Source organism: Medicago sativa, chromosome 1 (assembly GCF_051527215.1).
Source record: "Medicago sativa cultivar Bolivia chromosome 1, Bolivia_mono, whole genome shotgun sequence".
NCBI classification, from domain to species: Eukaryota; Viridiplantae; Streptophyta; class Magnoliopsida; order Fabales; family Fabaceae; genus Medicago; species Medicago sativa.
Window position 1 is genome coordinate 8,636,449 of NC_140749.1, and position 15,067 is coordinate 8,651,515.

Sequence of the window (15,067 nt, forward strand, 5' to 3'; positions counted from 1 at the left end):
ATCGGACGATTATGATTGACTCTCACTTTAAATGTATATGAATTTGTTTTTGGTTACATAGTGTATATGAATTAAATGTATGGAATAATACCTCATCCGTCCTTAAATATAAATTGTAATTTTTACTCTTATATTAAAAAAATATGTTGTGTAATTTTATATTAGATGAAACTCATGAGTCTAACACTTTAAAAATAAATTTCATATAAAATGGTGAAACATATGAACGATGTATCTTATGCGCACTACTGTATAAATTAATCGTCTACTTGAATAGCAAATCTAGTATCAAATATTTCATCCATTTCTTTTTAAATGTCGTTTTGACTAAAAAAAAAATTAAAAAAACTTTGTTTGAAAAAAGGGTTCACTTCTCAAAAAAAAAAAAAAAGGTTATAAGATAAATACTATTTCACCAAAAAATTTATCCAACCAAAAATCTAATTATTCTTGTTTCTCAAAACCAAAAAAACACAATTTCAATTTCACCTTTCCATATTCACCACTTCACCACTCAACTGTAACTTCAACAAACCAAACTGATCGCCGATCACTCACTCCTCCTCCCGCAATGGCGACCTCCGCCGCCATCAGCACTACACTTACCGCCTCCGATCGCGGGATTCTCACCGCAGTAAACGTCGGCGCGTCGAGTTTCTCTTTCGCTGGTTCCAGCTTCATTGTACTATGCTACCTTCTCTTCAAAGAGCTTCGCAAGTTTTCCTTCAAGCTCGTTTTCTATCTCGCACTTTCGGTATTCTTCCTTTTCTTCTTCTCTCAGATCTATAACACTGCGTTTTCTTTTTGTATTTTAAAAAAATTGCTTCGAATTTTTTATTTATTACTTTAAACTATTCGCACAGTTTGAAATCAAATTATATGATTAACCGCGCTTTTGTTTTTGTTAATTTAGTTACTTAATTTTGTACTTAGCATCTAATTCTTGCTTATGAAGTAATCAGTTAATTAGAGTTTGAAACGGATTATCTGTTAGGTTTTTGCTATGCCGAAGATAGGTTTAAGCAAATTCACTAAATCTTCAAATGTAATTCGAACATGACTAGAGCTAGAATTAGTTAGGAGTATGGTTCTTAATTGCAATTACCATTGCAGTTTACTGTATGACCAGCTATATGTTTATATTTAAAAAACTACACATGAGGAGAAAGCAAGCGAGCAACAAGCTGCGCCGCTAAGCCTCTTTGGATGACAAAACCAATCCTCGTAAACACAACACACCATTTATGAACCTCACGACCCTTTGAACTCTATGTCGCAAATGGTATAAAAGCATGTTGATTGTCAGATCATGCTTTCTCATGTTTGGCTACTTTGCTTCACGCGGCTTTGAGGGCTGCCTGTTCTACCGTAAATGCCTGGTCCCCAATCCCACAAGCGGTATAACCCAGTCAAGTCCACACATGCATGTTTTCTTCCTATTCACCCGTACACCATAACATCCGTGGGCTTAAGTGTCGATCTTCCATCTAGCGGGTCAGACAAGAAGTTCACATGCGCCTCTTTCTTCACAGATACAGTTGCAGTTGTAGTTACACTGCGAACCTTGATATTTCGGAAAATGCGGACACAGTTGTTGCAGAGACTTCTAAAACATTTATATTGCACCAGCAATGCGGTTGCAGACCACAAATTTAGAACTATTAGCAGTTGGTCAAGGACATTGGCTTAAGTTACACCAAAGTTATTTGAGGACTGCTTAATCCTAAGATAGAACCTAAGCAAGACTGTTTTGCCTCCATTTTTAGCTTAATTTCCATTGTTTACCTACTTTTTTATTGTAATAATTAGGAGTCCCAATATCTTTTAATATGCTTACTGATAGTTATGTATAGTGAGCTACAAAGCTAGTAATTAGAGTAAGCTTCTCTATTTGATATATGCTTTGTAAAACTTATCAGTTGTTACCAGTGTTGTCAAATATAGGCCATGGCGGATTGTGGTGGCGGTTTTTTAACATCTTTCACGGCCAGTTTGTGAAGGATTGAGGTGCCATGGCGTTTTATGGCAGATAAAATGGCTTATGATGACAGTTTTTTTACTTCCTGCCATGGTCCGCCATCCACAGTTGATAACACTTGTTGTTACTTATCTGCTAGTTATTGACTTCAATGTTAGTGCTAATTTGTAAAGCCTACATGTTGTTGATGAAAACTGTTGGTTTTTAGTAAATTTTTGAGTCAGGGTACCAACTTTTGTAATCTTTCTTGTCATTTGTACCCCTTAGCCACTTTAATTTGAATTTGTAATGCTGTTTTACAATTGAGAAGTAGGTCCTGCAGGAATTATAGTCTGTTCATGTGCATTAGATAATCAGCTATTGCGTTGGTTTTGCCATGCTCTCTTCTTCTAAGCCATAATGCTCTTTTATGAATTTTCGCCTGTTGCAGGATATGCTTTGCAGTTTCTTCAGCATAATAGGGTATACTTGCTAGATCAAGTGCAATTTTCTTCAATTGTATGTCTCAACTAAATCCGTTCATCATGTGATTGATAGAAGTTTCACTTTGATACAGGGACCCATCCAATAGTTTATTTTGTTATGCTCAGGGATATAGTACACATTTTTTTTGTGTGGCATCTTTCCTTTGGACTACAACAATTGCTTTTACCCTTCACCGCACTGTTGTAAAACACAAAACGGATGTTGAAGATTTGGAGGCTATGTTCCATTTATACGTCTGGGGTATGCATCTATCTACGAATCAACTTTTTAATATTGTAGCTTTGCGAAACGACCTATTTTTACAATAATCTTCATGTCCTGTGATATCCCAATCCCATGACATTTGATTATGCTTGAAGAGTAGGACTTTCAACTAGTCTTGATTTCGTTCAATTCCATAATCAACCTGCATGGAAGAGAGCCCATTTGATGTTTTTTTCCCTAAACTTTTGATAGGTACTTCGCTGGTTATGACAGTTATGCGCTCCTTTGGTAATGACCATAGACATTTTGGTACATGGTGTTTGTCTCAAACAGGTCTTACAGGGAAGGCAAGTAGTAATAGGAACACAGGTCACATGTTGTTTTCCTATAATTCCCAGATTTTTTTGTTAATTTCAGTTTCCACCTCATTATTTTGGTTTTACATATGGTATATGATGGGATTTTAATTCAATAGAAGAGGTGTGAGCTTAATATAAGAATTAAATGTAAATTAACTTTTCTAAAGCATGAAAATTTTGTTTCATAACTTTAGCAGGGGTTAAGTGTTATTGGCCTCTGCGTGATTTGTAACAACAATTTGTTCTTCATATTAAGCTCTGCTGTTATAGTAAAAATGAAACATTACGATTTTCAGAAAAATTAAAATAAACGTAAAGTAGGGAATCCCCTTTCTTTAATGGTAAATTGCATGCTTTAGTGTCAACTCTCTCACTCTCTCTAAATCTATGTAATTTGATATCATATGAATGCAAAAAGGATTGGCAATGAAAGTAAGCTCCTGTTTACCTACGATAGGATTGTTTTCCTCGTTGCAATTCTTCAATATTCAAAATAACATATGTAGATCAACATGCAAAGCAGCTAAAATTAACAGCTGTGAAAAATCCACGTGAGCAAATTTTTCTGACATTTTAAAGTTCTAAACAGCATTCTATCCATATTTTTGTTAAGTGCTTAGGGGTGCTGTTAGATACTGGGTTTAGGCCTAAGCCCAACTAATGTACTATATAGGGGATTTGGTTGCATTTGCTGATATGGCTAGTTAGAGGGGAATGACAGTTATATGAAGGATAGGATAGGAAGAAAGGGGCAATCATCACTTTTTAGTTACGACCTTAGAAGGTTTGGGCAGAGAAATTCCTTTCTCTGAAGGAGCGGTGCTATGTTTGGTAATTAGGGATCTTCCAAACTGCATTGTCTTTTTTCATCAGCAATAATACACATTTATTCCACTATTTGTGCATTTTAATTCTTGTTTTCTATATTCTGTACGTTGCAATAATTCTGGTACGCAACAGTGCTTCCCTTTATGGCTTTATCCAAAATAAGATTTCAATGTTAATGAATAATATAAAGCAGAATAACAACAGACACCTCCAAATTTTCTGAAACTTTGGATTGCATATCTACTGCATTTGTATATGTATTTTGCTTATCAAAATACTCTAGTAATATTTCTTTTACCTGTCATCTAACATCATATTTCTTTTTCTATGCAGGCAGTTCACTTTGTTACATTTTACTTGCCACTTTGGGGAGCAATTCTATATAATGGGTTTACATACTGGCAAGTAATACGCATGCTGAATAATGCAACCCGTGTATGTATCTGAATTTTCTGATTATTTTTCAAACTAAGCAAGTTTATTTTCTGATTATTTTCTGATTATTGTTCAGTCACTTTCTGAACCTTGTTTCTTGTAAAATTTCAGATGGCAAGTGGCATCTCAGGCCAAGCTTATGTCTCAGATACAAGAGACAACATGAGGGTATTTATACTATTGTTGGCTGCTTTCATATAATCATCATTTTAGCCTTTTATATTTCACCTGTTACGTTTTGTCTTGTTGCTTGTTCTCTGTAATGTGCTATTTTTGTTCAAATGCCTTAACGATCATTCTGGAAAAGGTTTATTTTGGAATTAAACGGGAAATTTTCGCAGATGCTTCCATCGTAAAGAATTCCTCTCATTTTTTTAATTGATAAAAATACCATTAACACGCTCTTCTGTGGTTTTTTAATCTTGTTTAATGATGTCCAACTCTTACATTTTTTGTTTGGATTTTCATGAGTATATTTTGTATATTTATATGCATGCTTGAACCAATTGCTTAAGATGATGGAAGTGTTGTTACCTGTAGCATCTATGTTGCCATTGAACAATACTTGAGTATGGATTTTGCTTTGCAGGCTCTGAATCGCTGGGGATACTATCCGCTAATTCTTATAGGATCATGGGCTTTTGGCACTATTAACCGGATTCATGATTTTTTTGAGCCTAACAACAAGATATTTTGGCTCTCACTTCTTGACATTGGAACGGCTTCCCTTATGGTATCTACAAGTAACCCTACTGTTTTCTGCTTTATCTTAATACAATCTTTTGTCGGTTCCACTCATCTTTTAAGACCCATCTGTTAAAGTTACACTTTCTCAAATAATCAGGCTTGTGGACAAAGAAATTGTTGTAGTTACTATTTATCCACCTCTTCCCTGATAATATGTTAATGACAGTAAAATGCTTTCATTTGTAATCCAGGTTCATTTGAAATATCTTCTATTTGGTATATATTTACACACGTGACTGCGGTGTGAAAATATGGGTATACAACCTGTTCAACGTTGTTATCCAACATAGTTAACAAAAAATATGACAATAATTTAAACAATGTGTGCCTTTCTGGTATATTAGCTAGAGTACAACTTTGATTTTGCTGGCTCATTAGGGGCACTTTCCAGTGTTTGTTTAGCTTAAGTGGGAACAGTTTAAGTTTCTCTAAGTTTTGTAGTGGGTGGATATAATTTAATTCAAAGTTTAAACAGCATGTTATAGTTGGTCAGTGTTTTTTCTTTGCATATGAACATTAGGAGGACAATTCTTTCAATTTAAACAGAAGTAAACAAGGGTGAAATCACAATTGTTTAAGAGGATATGGCAATTTTAAAACATTTAATCATCAGCCTCACTTCATTCATAGCAAGATTGTGAGTTCGTAAATACCATTAAAACTTCCCCGGTTGCACCAACACTTGAATATATTTTTAATGTATACACAATGGATTTGCATGGCATCACTGTAGATAATTGCTTTCCATTTTGTGTAATTGTTCTATGCTTTTTCAGTTTATGTAACTGGTATCCCTTGGTTCAGATTTGATGTCAGGTTAAGAGTGAACATCATTTGCTGCCTCGTGAAAAATACTATTATGGCATCTTCCTATGGTTTCTCACTTTTGTCTATTTACTGCAGGGCCTCTTTAACTCAATTGCTTATGGCCTCAATTCTTCTGTTCGCCGGGCAATTTGTGAAAGACTGGACAAGTAAGTCCTGATTCTATTCTATTTTTGTAGGGTTTTCAAGTGAATTTTATCATTTCTATTTAGAATCATGCTTAATTTCTTGGGCTGAAATTTGCTGCATTCCTCACTCACACTTTTCAGTTAAGCAGTCCCAATTTTTGATACATTGATATAATGTTCAATTGTAGGAGTATTTATTCTTTAGAGTATGTGTTTTGAAACTTAATGCTAGTTGAAATATGAAAAAACATAACAGGAAGATTGTAAAACCATTCTACATAGAAATTTACATCCACAATTAAGTTGTATCCCGCTATAGGTGGGAATTAAGAACATGTACATTGAAATTAAAAAAATGGAATTGGCTCAGAAATACTGTGAGAAAGCATGAAGCAGTGAGGACATCATCTCATACTTTCCCATTAAACAATTTTTTATATATTAATGAAACAAAAAAAGTTTATGAGAAAACACATTGGCAACATCATCTCATATAATTATGAAACATGTTGCACTGCATACTAGAGTAAGGCATCAAAAGGAATTAAAAAGTAATTATGGAAAGTACCTGTATGAAATAGAACAAAAAAATATGGCTATATACTTGTTGGAAAGTGTTTTACTTCACAACTTATCTTACACAGTTTGCATTACATTAAATGATGGAAAACATGAGAAGAAGGAAGATCTCTCAATTCATGACGAATAAGTACTTTGAAACTTGATTTATTGCTTATAGCCATGGAGATGGGTAGCTCACTTGGTTGAGCTAAGGGATTAAAGGAGTTAAGGAGTTAAAGGTCCACGGTTCGAATCCTAGCAAGGGATAAAAATACTAACCTAACAATTAAAATACCAACATTTGCCATACAAAAAAAAAAAAAAAATTATTGCTTATAGCCAGTTTGCTAAATTTTGAACCATAGCTCCTAAAATGTGTGAGTGCACCATATACTGATGGTTCATTTGCAATTATTTGTTGATTCACGAGGTCGAGCACTTAAATTAGAGTTAGTTTGGTGTAGGTCCAAAATTTATTTGGTTCTTGTTACTTTTTTCATCTCATAAAATGTGATTTTCATTATTTATTGAAATTTAACTTCTTTTGGTATAATTGTCTCTGTTTTTTTCCCCCAACACGTTTAATTAAAATATACGAAATTTGCTTCTTTCTTGGGTGTCAGGTTCTGGCCCGAGAGACTGAACAGATGGCTCCCTAGCAATTTTAAGTACAAGAGCTTATCGCAGGAAAGTGAACTTTCCGTGTTCAAAACTGAAGATCAACGATAGTGTGTGAACATAATGTGGGTCCTGTTTATCGCATTTTGGCAGTTTTCATGTTTACGGAGTTTCTCTGTTTCATAGACAAAAATGGATCTGCAGGCAGCAACAATCCTGGGTTTTTTGTTGCTCTGATGCTTCAGTTACATGAATCATGACTTTCATTCTATGAGTTTTACACTGACATGGATTCTTCCGGAACTAATTAGATGATGGACCTGTGCGTGTGGCGTGTCTTTGGAATCGGATGCTGTTATTATCCTCAAATTGAAGACCATGTGACTGCAGTGCTTGCCGTGATTCATTTTAACTCTTAACCTCAAGCTTGACCGTATGTTGTTGTATCTATATTTCTGTAATAGAATGTTTTCTTGATTGTATTCATGTTATAGGTTAGGTTTACTTTCAGATTGTTACAAATCGCTAAACAGCTTTCCCAACTTAGGCATTAATTTGGTTCATTGCCAACGGTAGAAATACATCACTGAAATAGACGTATGTCCATATTGTTTTTCTTTATTCGTTTTTCACCCTTGTGTCATTTTCATTCCCACTTCAACTTGAAGAATTTCTTCTTAAGTTGAAGCAGGCCTCTGAAAACAAGGATAGGACTCGGGAGGTCCTCAAAACACTAGGGCGTTAATTTTGGGAGACTGTCTCTGATCTCCCACAACATTGCCATGTGATTTTAGGGTTACATGCCCTATGCAACAAGCAAGGTTTCTCCTTCCCCTGCCTGTTTCTGGCAGTGCTGGCCAATTATGCCCTATTAAAACAAAATTGTCTTGGCCATTTAATTGTTTATGATACATAATTGCACTTTTTTTTTTTCTTTCTTGTGGTACCATTCTATTTAATAATATATTTTTTGGCTTTTAAAAAAAGAATTGCAGTTTTTTTTTTCTTTGGAAGGACAATTAGGAAGGATTCAAAATTAATTACATTTAATTGCAAAACCTTCTTCCAATTAAAGATTACACTCATGCATGCAGAACCTTATTCCCAATCAGGAAGGATTCCGTCCCATGAAACATCTTACTAATCTCAATTTCGATCCATCACACATGTGAAGAAAAACACTCACAAGTCACCCTAATTAAAGTACACGTTTCTGTTATTCCTTTTCGCCTATGATTATAGCATTGCCAATGCCAATAGAGCTAGTTACACTGCTATCAAACGACAAAACAAAACAAAAAAGAAGAGAATTGCTACTTTAATAAGAACCAAAAACTCCAACGCATATTACTACCACTATTTCATTTTGATGATACAGAATAGAACATACAACAGAAAAATCCCAGAAAAGAGAAGAATATAATTATAAACCAAATAATATTACAACAAATAAATTTCAACCACAAAAAGCACACAAACTAAGCACATGCACAGGAATTATCAACAACAACCGCAGCCTCTTCTTCACTCTGACTCCTAAACAAGAAGTAACCAAACGTTAAACCAACCACAATAGCCACAAAAACACCACCATTAAACGACATTATAGCCAACATCAACAAATACCCAATAGCAGAATTCACACCAAATAAAACCGATTCAACAACCTTGTTCCTCGAAACCTTATTCAACCCAAGAAGAGGAGTCCGAATCTCCGGCACCGGCGACTGCGTCCTCCCCTCACCAGAGAAAAACTTCAACCGAATCCGAATATTTTCCAAATATTGGTAGAATGTTGCAATCATGAAACATGCAATTAAACTCAGTAGATAACTCGTCCATGAATTGGTTTTCCATGAATCAAATAAGAGTGTCACGTTTTTTCCCCAATATAATGTCATGTGCATCATCTTCGGAAAAATTAAGGTTTTGAAATTTTCCGATCTATGTCGGAAAAACGAACAAGGTTGTTTTGAAAATTTCAAGGTTTTTGTTTTTTGTGTGTGTTTCTGCAAGGTGTTTGTTTAGGATGAAGGAAAAGGTTGGCGTATGTTATATGTATGTGTCTGTTTTTTCGGAGTTACGACGTTAGGTGAATTGTTACGTTGTTACGATCGAAATTTACGAAATGCCCTGCTGGATCTATGGATAATTACGATTTTGCCTTTTTTTTAGTTGATGTATCTGGCCTGTGTTACAGTTAGATTAATTCAAAGTTTCAAGGTTATGTAAGGGATTGCACAATGGTTAAAACATTTCATGTGGTTCTTTGACTGGTACACGAAATACTTCGATTACTCCGTAAAACCTCTTGTGGGTTTTTTAAGTATATAAAATATTTTTATTAACTTTTTTTAAATGTTTTTTTTTATACTTAGTTAATCACAAAAAAAAATCACTAAAAAAAATCTATAATTGTAGCATCATTTATTCAAAAACAAAATTGTAGCACCATAGAATTATTCTGCTGGACCACTTCTATAGTTATAGGTGATTCATGGTTCATCATAACTTAGATTATGTATTTCATAAGATGATAAATGTTGATATTTATTACGGTGGATCACTTTGATAAATAACACAGTACGTATATCAGTAGATCAAAACTTAAAAATTGCTTAAAATGTCAACGAATATTGATGTTGCTCCTTATTAGTAGAAGCTCATAGTTACTATTATTGTTCTCATAAATGAGACAGTTATATGATCAATGTCACTTTGAAAAAAACAAATAAAAAAATGAGTGAGTTGAGTTTTGAGATACGTATTCCATTATTTATTTATTTTTACAAATGGTCACCAACCATGTCACTATCTCAGTTGTTTATAATGAGATGTACACCCTCTGGTAACTATTATAAGCAAAAAACTGTATTTTACATTCATTCAATTAATGATGTATGTAGTCTTTATTATAGACCACATACATCATTTAATGAACGAATCTAAAATATTGATTTTTGCTTATAATAGTGACCGAAGGGTGTACCATATAAGTTTCTACTTCTTTGTCTCACTTTTTATCTCTCTATATCTCTCCATTGTGAAACTCTTTATCTCTCTGTATCTTCTACATCAACTCCTCTTCAACTCCCACTTCATCCACTTTAAATATTTAAAGAAAAAAATAATGATGTCTCAAATGCAGCAACATTGTCAAATAATGTTGAAATGTTGTCCTCTTTAATATCATAAATGGGTGACCTCCGTGATAATACATCGAATCCGATGTAACCGTGTAGATATTTTAAGAGCAAACTTAACAAAATGACATCAAGTGTAATTTAAGGCACAAGTTAATGAGTCAAATGAAGAAATATTTTATCGAAATATGTGCATTGAATTTAATTTTCTAACTTTTAATTAAGATTAATTGGAATAGACTGTCAGTGTAAAACAAGTTTACACTGTCAACCAATTAAAATCATCCAATTAAACACCTCACCATTAGTGCTAAAAAAAGAAAAAATCATGTAAAATCTTTGAAGATCTTTATAATAAATGCACTCAACCCACATTTCATTTTTGACATTTGATTTCCTGGTTTACAACCTGCTCACATTTCTTTCAGCATCCTTTCACGCGACCTAACATTCTCCCCGCCTTTGTATCTGTCTTTTTTGTTTCTGTTACGTTGAGAAAACGAAATCGACATTCTTTCTCGTCTCAATCATCAATATTCTTCCTCTTTTCACTGCCTCTAAACCCAGGTAACTTCTTTTTTCAATTTCTCTCTTTCTTTATGATTACATGTCTTCCGTTGGAAAAGCTCTCAATTTTTTGTAAATGAGTCAAATTTTTGATTGAAAAATGTTATTTTTTTTATTTTTATTTTGAGTAGTTGTGATGCTTTTTAGGTAGTAAATATTAGTGACAGGAACAAAAGGGGTTATGTGTGGTTGTGAAAGCCAATGTATAGTTGTATGGTGAAAGTAAAAAAAAATAAAAAATCTGCTAATGTTCATGTTGTGATAGGGTTTTTGTTCAATGCTCAATGCCACACCATTTAGATTTTCGGCCTCTTTTATTCTGCAAAAGCCTCTAAAATGAACCAATGAGAAACTGCTCTTATGTATTGTAATGTTGATTTGAACTATGGAACTATGGAATTTAGATTTAAACTATATGTATAGACAATTATGAGTTGGGAATATTAGCTTAACTCTTTCAATTTCTGACGTGAGAATGAATATGTCAATTTCAGGAATTATTCAAAAATGGTCTTGCAAAGGATGATTATGCCAATTTCAAGAGTCATTCGACATTGTCTTGCAAGGGAAGGAACCCTTAAAATATGAAGTGAAGGGAAACTCTAAAATTTGAAGCTGCTGAATGTGTATTCATATGTAAAAAAACTAGTGGATCCAAGCATAGTTAGTGCAAGTGGCACGCCTAGAGAGTTTTGCATAAGGAATTCATCATTTATAGGTTTAAGGATTTATTTTACTTTAGCTGTATGAGTGGTTTAAGGATTTATAGGTTTAAGGATTTATGGGTTGATTTTTTTGGGTGTTCCTTATATTTGCGGCACCTCCGTGTATCTTTTTTCCCTTTTGTCCGCGAGTTTGTTGCTTCTCGCATATACTCGTCGTGAATAAATTAGTATGGTTCTTTTTTTCAAGCAACGTGTCTTAAAACATTTTTTGAAAAGACAATGAAGAAAATTTACAAGCCTTATGGATATGGTCTTTATAAATTCAAGATCAGTACACTAAACAAATGATAAAAATAAACAACACTCCAATATAAAAAGGAATCATATGAACCAAAACATGGTCCTCTTGACACTAAAAGCAACACTGCTAAACAAGAACAATTGTGCAGAAAATTCATATAAATGTCAATACCATAGCCTTTCTCAATACTCATACAAATAAATTATGCATTGACATAGTTCATAACTACAGAAGAATAAAGGAAGTAAAAATCAGAACATTAAGCTAGCTAGTTAGCTACAATGCTTTTGAAATCTTAACCAATGTATATCAATCCATCACAAGACCAGCAACCTCTTAAGCAAATGCATCCAAACAAATTGACTCCAAATCTTCAACCTCCATAACCGCTTCAATGATATTCATGTGTTTTGTGCTAAAAACCAGAAAGTAACTTGCTGAGTTTTGCAACTTTAAAAGACTTGAGAGAGGTCAGACTGGATCAAAGGTCTGCAATTAGAATATGAAGACAATTTATTATCAAAATTAAAAAGGTTATTATTAGTAACATTAAAAGAAAAATTATTACCTATTAGTCAATCAAACTAGAAGCTTCAGCAATTAGAGTTTGAAAATTGATTGCTTACAATATCAGACCTAAAATGCAGGGTGTTAGAGAATCAAATTAACATCGAAAAAATAAAATTGATAGATAGGACATGTATATTTTAAGCTACCTTGTTTGATTTAAATTTGGACATTTATGTTTGGTATGACCCTTATTCTTACAGGAACTACAAGTAGATGAACCTTTTTTGCGCAACTCCAAACTGCTTTTCATTCGCAAAGTTCGTGGACGCCCTTTAGTTGCCGCAAGTGGAGGGTCATGCAAAGTTATACTGATGTCAGACGCTTTTGGCATAACTTCAGATGTTGAACTAACAAACTCCTCATTAGATTCTTCAAGGCTCAATAAATCAAGTTTTGCAACTGCACTGTTCAGACATTCAATCGCAATATCATGATGTTTTTCGGACAGCGAACCTCTTTCAGCTAGTTCAAGTGAGTGAGCCATAATGCTATTAAACAATGAAGTGCTTGAAGCTTTGTTTCCTCCTTCCTGTAACTCTTCAATTATCAATCCTTTTACTTTTTCTTTCTTAACATTAAGGGTCCATCTCTGTAGAACATACTGTGATGGGAGAGAATAAACATTTTTCTTAAGGAATACACTTAAGACATGTCTACAAAGAATACCCAAAAAATCAAACTTGTGACAACTACAAGTTGCTTCGTTTGAAGTAACATCAAAAGTCACATAGTAGCTAGGCTTCTCTTTATAAAATTCATGAACCTTGTATGTTGACACTTCACTAGAACCTTTAACTTCTTCTGCGACAAATATTTGAGAGCCAACTAATTCATCCTGAAATATTCTAAACATTTTCCTTGTATAAACCTTTGATGCTTCTTCTTCCATTGGATATAAAGTTCGCAAAAGTGGCTTTGAATTTCTTGTCTTGAAAGTCTTCTCTCTTTCCTTGTTGTAACGGGCATCAAGGGCTTTATCATATTGTGTCACAAACTTGCTCAATGGAGTACTTGAATTCAAGAAGTCCTTAAAAAATTTATTTATACTTTCACTTCTTTGGGTGGTAGACATTCCAGCACAAAAATCATGACGTACATAAGCAGGAATCCATTTTGCTCGAATGGAGTATATCGCCTTTAACCATTGATTATCTTGCAACCCATATGTATCTATCATTGCTTCCCATTCAGAATCAAATTCTTCTACGGTCGTACATAGGTGAACACACTTGTAAAACTGATTTTTAAATTCACTATGTTCGTGATAGACATGATTCAAGTACTCTGGAACTTTTTTCTGAATATGCCACATACAATAATGATGATTAACCTTTGGAAACACCTTCGCGACCGCATACGTGATAGAACCATCTTGATCTGTGATAATGGTTTTAGGACAAACTCCATCCATTGCTTCTAACCAAGTACGCAGCAACCAAACAAAACTCTCTTTAGTTTCATCCCATAACAAAGCACAACCAAAAAGAATAGATTGTTGATGATGATTAACTCCAGTGAAGGGAACAAACGACATTTTGTATTTATTTGTTGACAGGGCCGCAAGTGCACGACTGTTTCGTTTTAGTATAAAAAGGGATGTCGTATCCACAGAGACCAATTTAACAAGTACCGAAGTTCGTTGTTACTATGTTTATCTAAGGCGAAATCAAAATATTTTGGAATTTGCGCTGAATGAAATGAGTTTTAATTAATTAATAAACGAGTAGAGGCCAAAACGACGGTTACCGTCAACTTCCGTCACTCAAGCAAATTGTTGCGCCAATTAAATGGTAACGAGAGAATTAAAACTTCTTGTAGAATTTATCGAACAAGAGACAACGTTTGCTTTCGCAACACGTTGTCGGAATTTTTAGACGCGTAAAACACCTACTTTCGTAGCATATAATTACAGGCCTAAAAATTCCTTTTTCTAAATTTAATAAACTCTTAATTAAAAGAAAAGAAATGCTTTCGCTTTAACCTTTTCAATTAAAAATTTGATATTTTTCTAAGTCGGATATCGTTTTCGCTCTTTCGATGCGTAAACGATATCTCGGTATCTCTACTTTCGTAGTAGATTTTTAACAGTTACAAAACAGAATTTTTCAAAACAATTGTTTAAATTCTCGTTACACTAAAAGAGGCGCGTAATTTACATGAGTTCCGTCGGTTCGACGGAACCTCGTTTTGGACTCAAATGAGACTACTCGCACATAATTATATTAAGCATACAAACTGTTAATTGATTCATGCTAAAAAGAAATGAACTATACCTGTAAAAATCTGGCCACTTTAATTGAGTATAATTCCCTCGAACGATTCGATGCAGACCGTAAATGTAGAAACTGTGCTGCAAAACAATGGACTAAACGAATAATAACTGTAATAAGTTGGAAACTTTGTTAAAGAGACAGCCACGGCAGTAGCAATTCAAAGCGATTGGAATTGAAAGAGAAAGCCACGCAGCAACAATATTTATATATATGGAATACGGTACACAACAAACTAGCTGAATTGGAAATCAACAATAGTAATAAAAGCAGCAGCTAATGAAACTATGGGACAAGGACTAACTAGCCACGCATCAATATAGAAAATAAAGGAATGAAAATAACACTGCAATGATAACTAACAAGAATTGGAATTGATTAA

General features: G+C 33.9%; 3 protein-coding genes across 4 annotated transcripts; 1 reads left to right on the plus strand and 2 right to left on the minus strand.

Annotated features, from left to right (window-relative positions):
* The first annotated feature begins 478 nt into the window (after positions 1-478).
* Positions 479-7,790, plus strand: GCR1 (G-protein-coupled receptor 1). Of its 2 annotated transcripts, none has more exons than XM_085701154.1 (9): positions 479-754; positions 2,409-2,476; positions 2,569-2,704; positions 2,921-3,019; positions 4,193-4,290; positions 4,402-4,458; positions 4,880-5,023; positions 5,941-6,011; positions 7,175-7,790. In XM_085701154.1, exons 1-9 carry the CDS (start codon positions 688-690, stop codon positions 7,278-7,280), a joined length of 846 nt encoding a protein of 281 aa, XP_085557280.1. In that variant the 5' UTR covers positions 479-687; the 3' UTR covers positions 7,281-7,790. The 2 variants fall into 2 exon arrangements, with proteins under 2 accessions (XP_085557280.1, XP_085557274.1); XM_085701148.1 differs by having other exon boundaries at positions 2,409-2,440; positions 2,535-2,704.
* Positions 7,791-8,514: 724 nt separating this feature from the next.
* Positions 8,515-9,204, minus strand: LOC146952351 (copper transporter 5.1-like). Its single transcript, XM_085701170.1, has one exon. It carries the CDS (start codon positions 9,077-9,079, stop codon positions 8,648-8,650), a length of 432 nt encoding a protein of 143 aa, XP_085557296.1. The 5' UTR covers positions 9,080-9,204; the 3' UTR covers positions 8,515-8,647.
* A 2,685-nt stretch (positions 9,205-11,889) lies between these two features.
* LOC146952352 (protein FAR1-RELATED SEQUENCE 5-like) lies at positions 11,890-15,051 on the minus strand. The gene is made up of 3 exons (XM_085701132.1): positions 12,562-15,051; positions 12,414-12,481; positions 11,890-12,334 (listed from the first exon to the last, which is right to left on the minus strand). Exons 1-2 carry the CDS (start codon positions 13,947-13,949, stop codon positions 12,439-12,441), a joined length of 1,431 nt encoding a protein of 476 aa, XP_085557258.1. The 5' UTR covers positions 13,950-15,051; the 3' UTR covers positions 11,890-12,334; positions 12,414-12,438.
* Between the last annotated feature and the right edge of the window lie 16 nt (positions 15,052-15,067).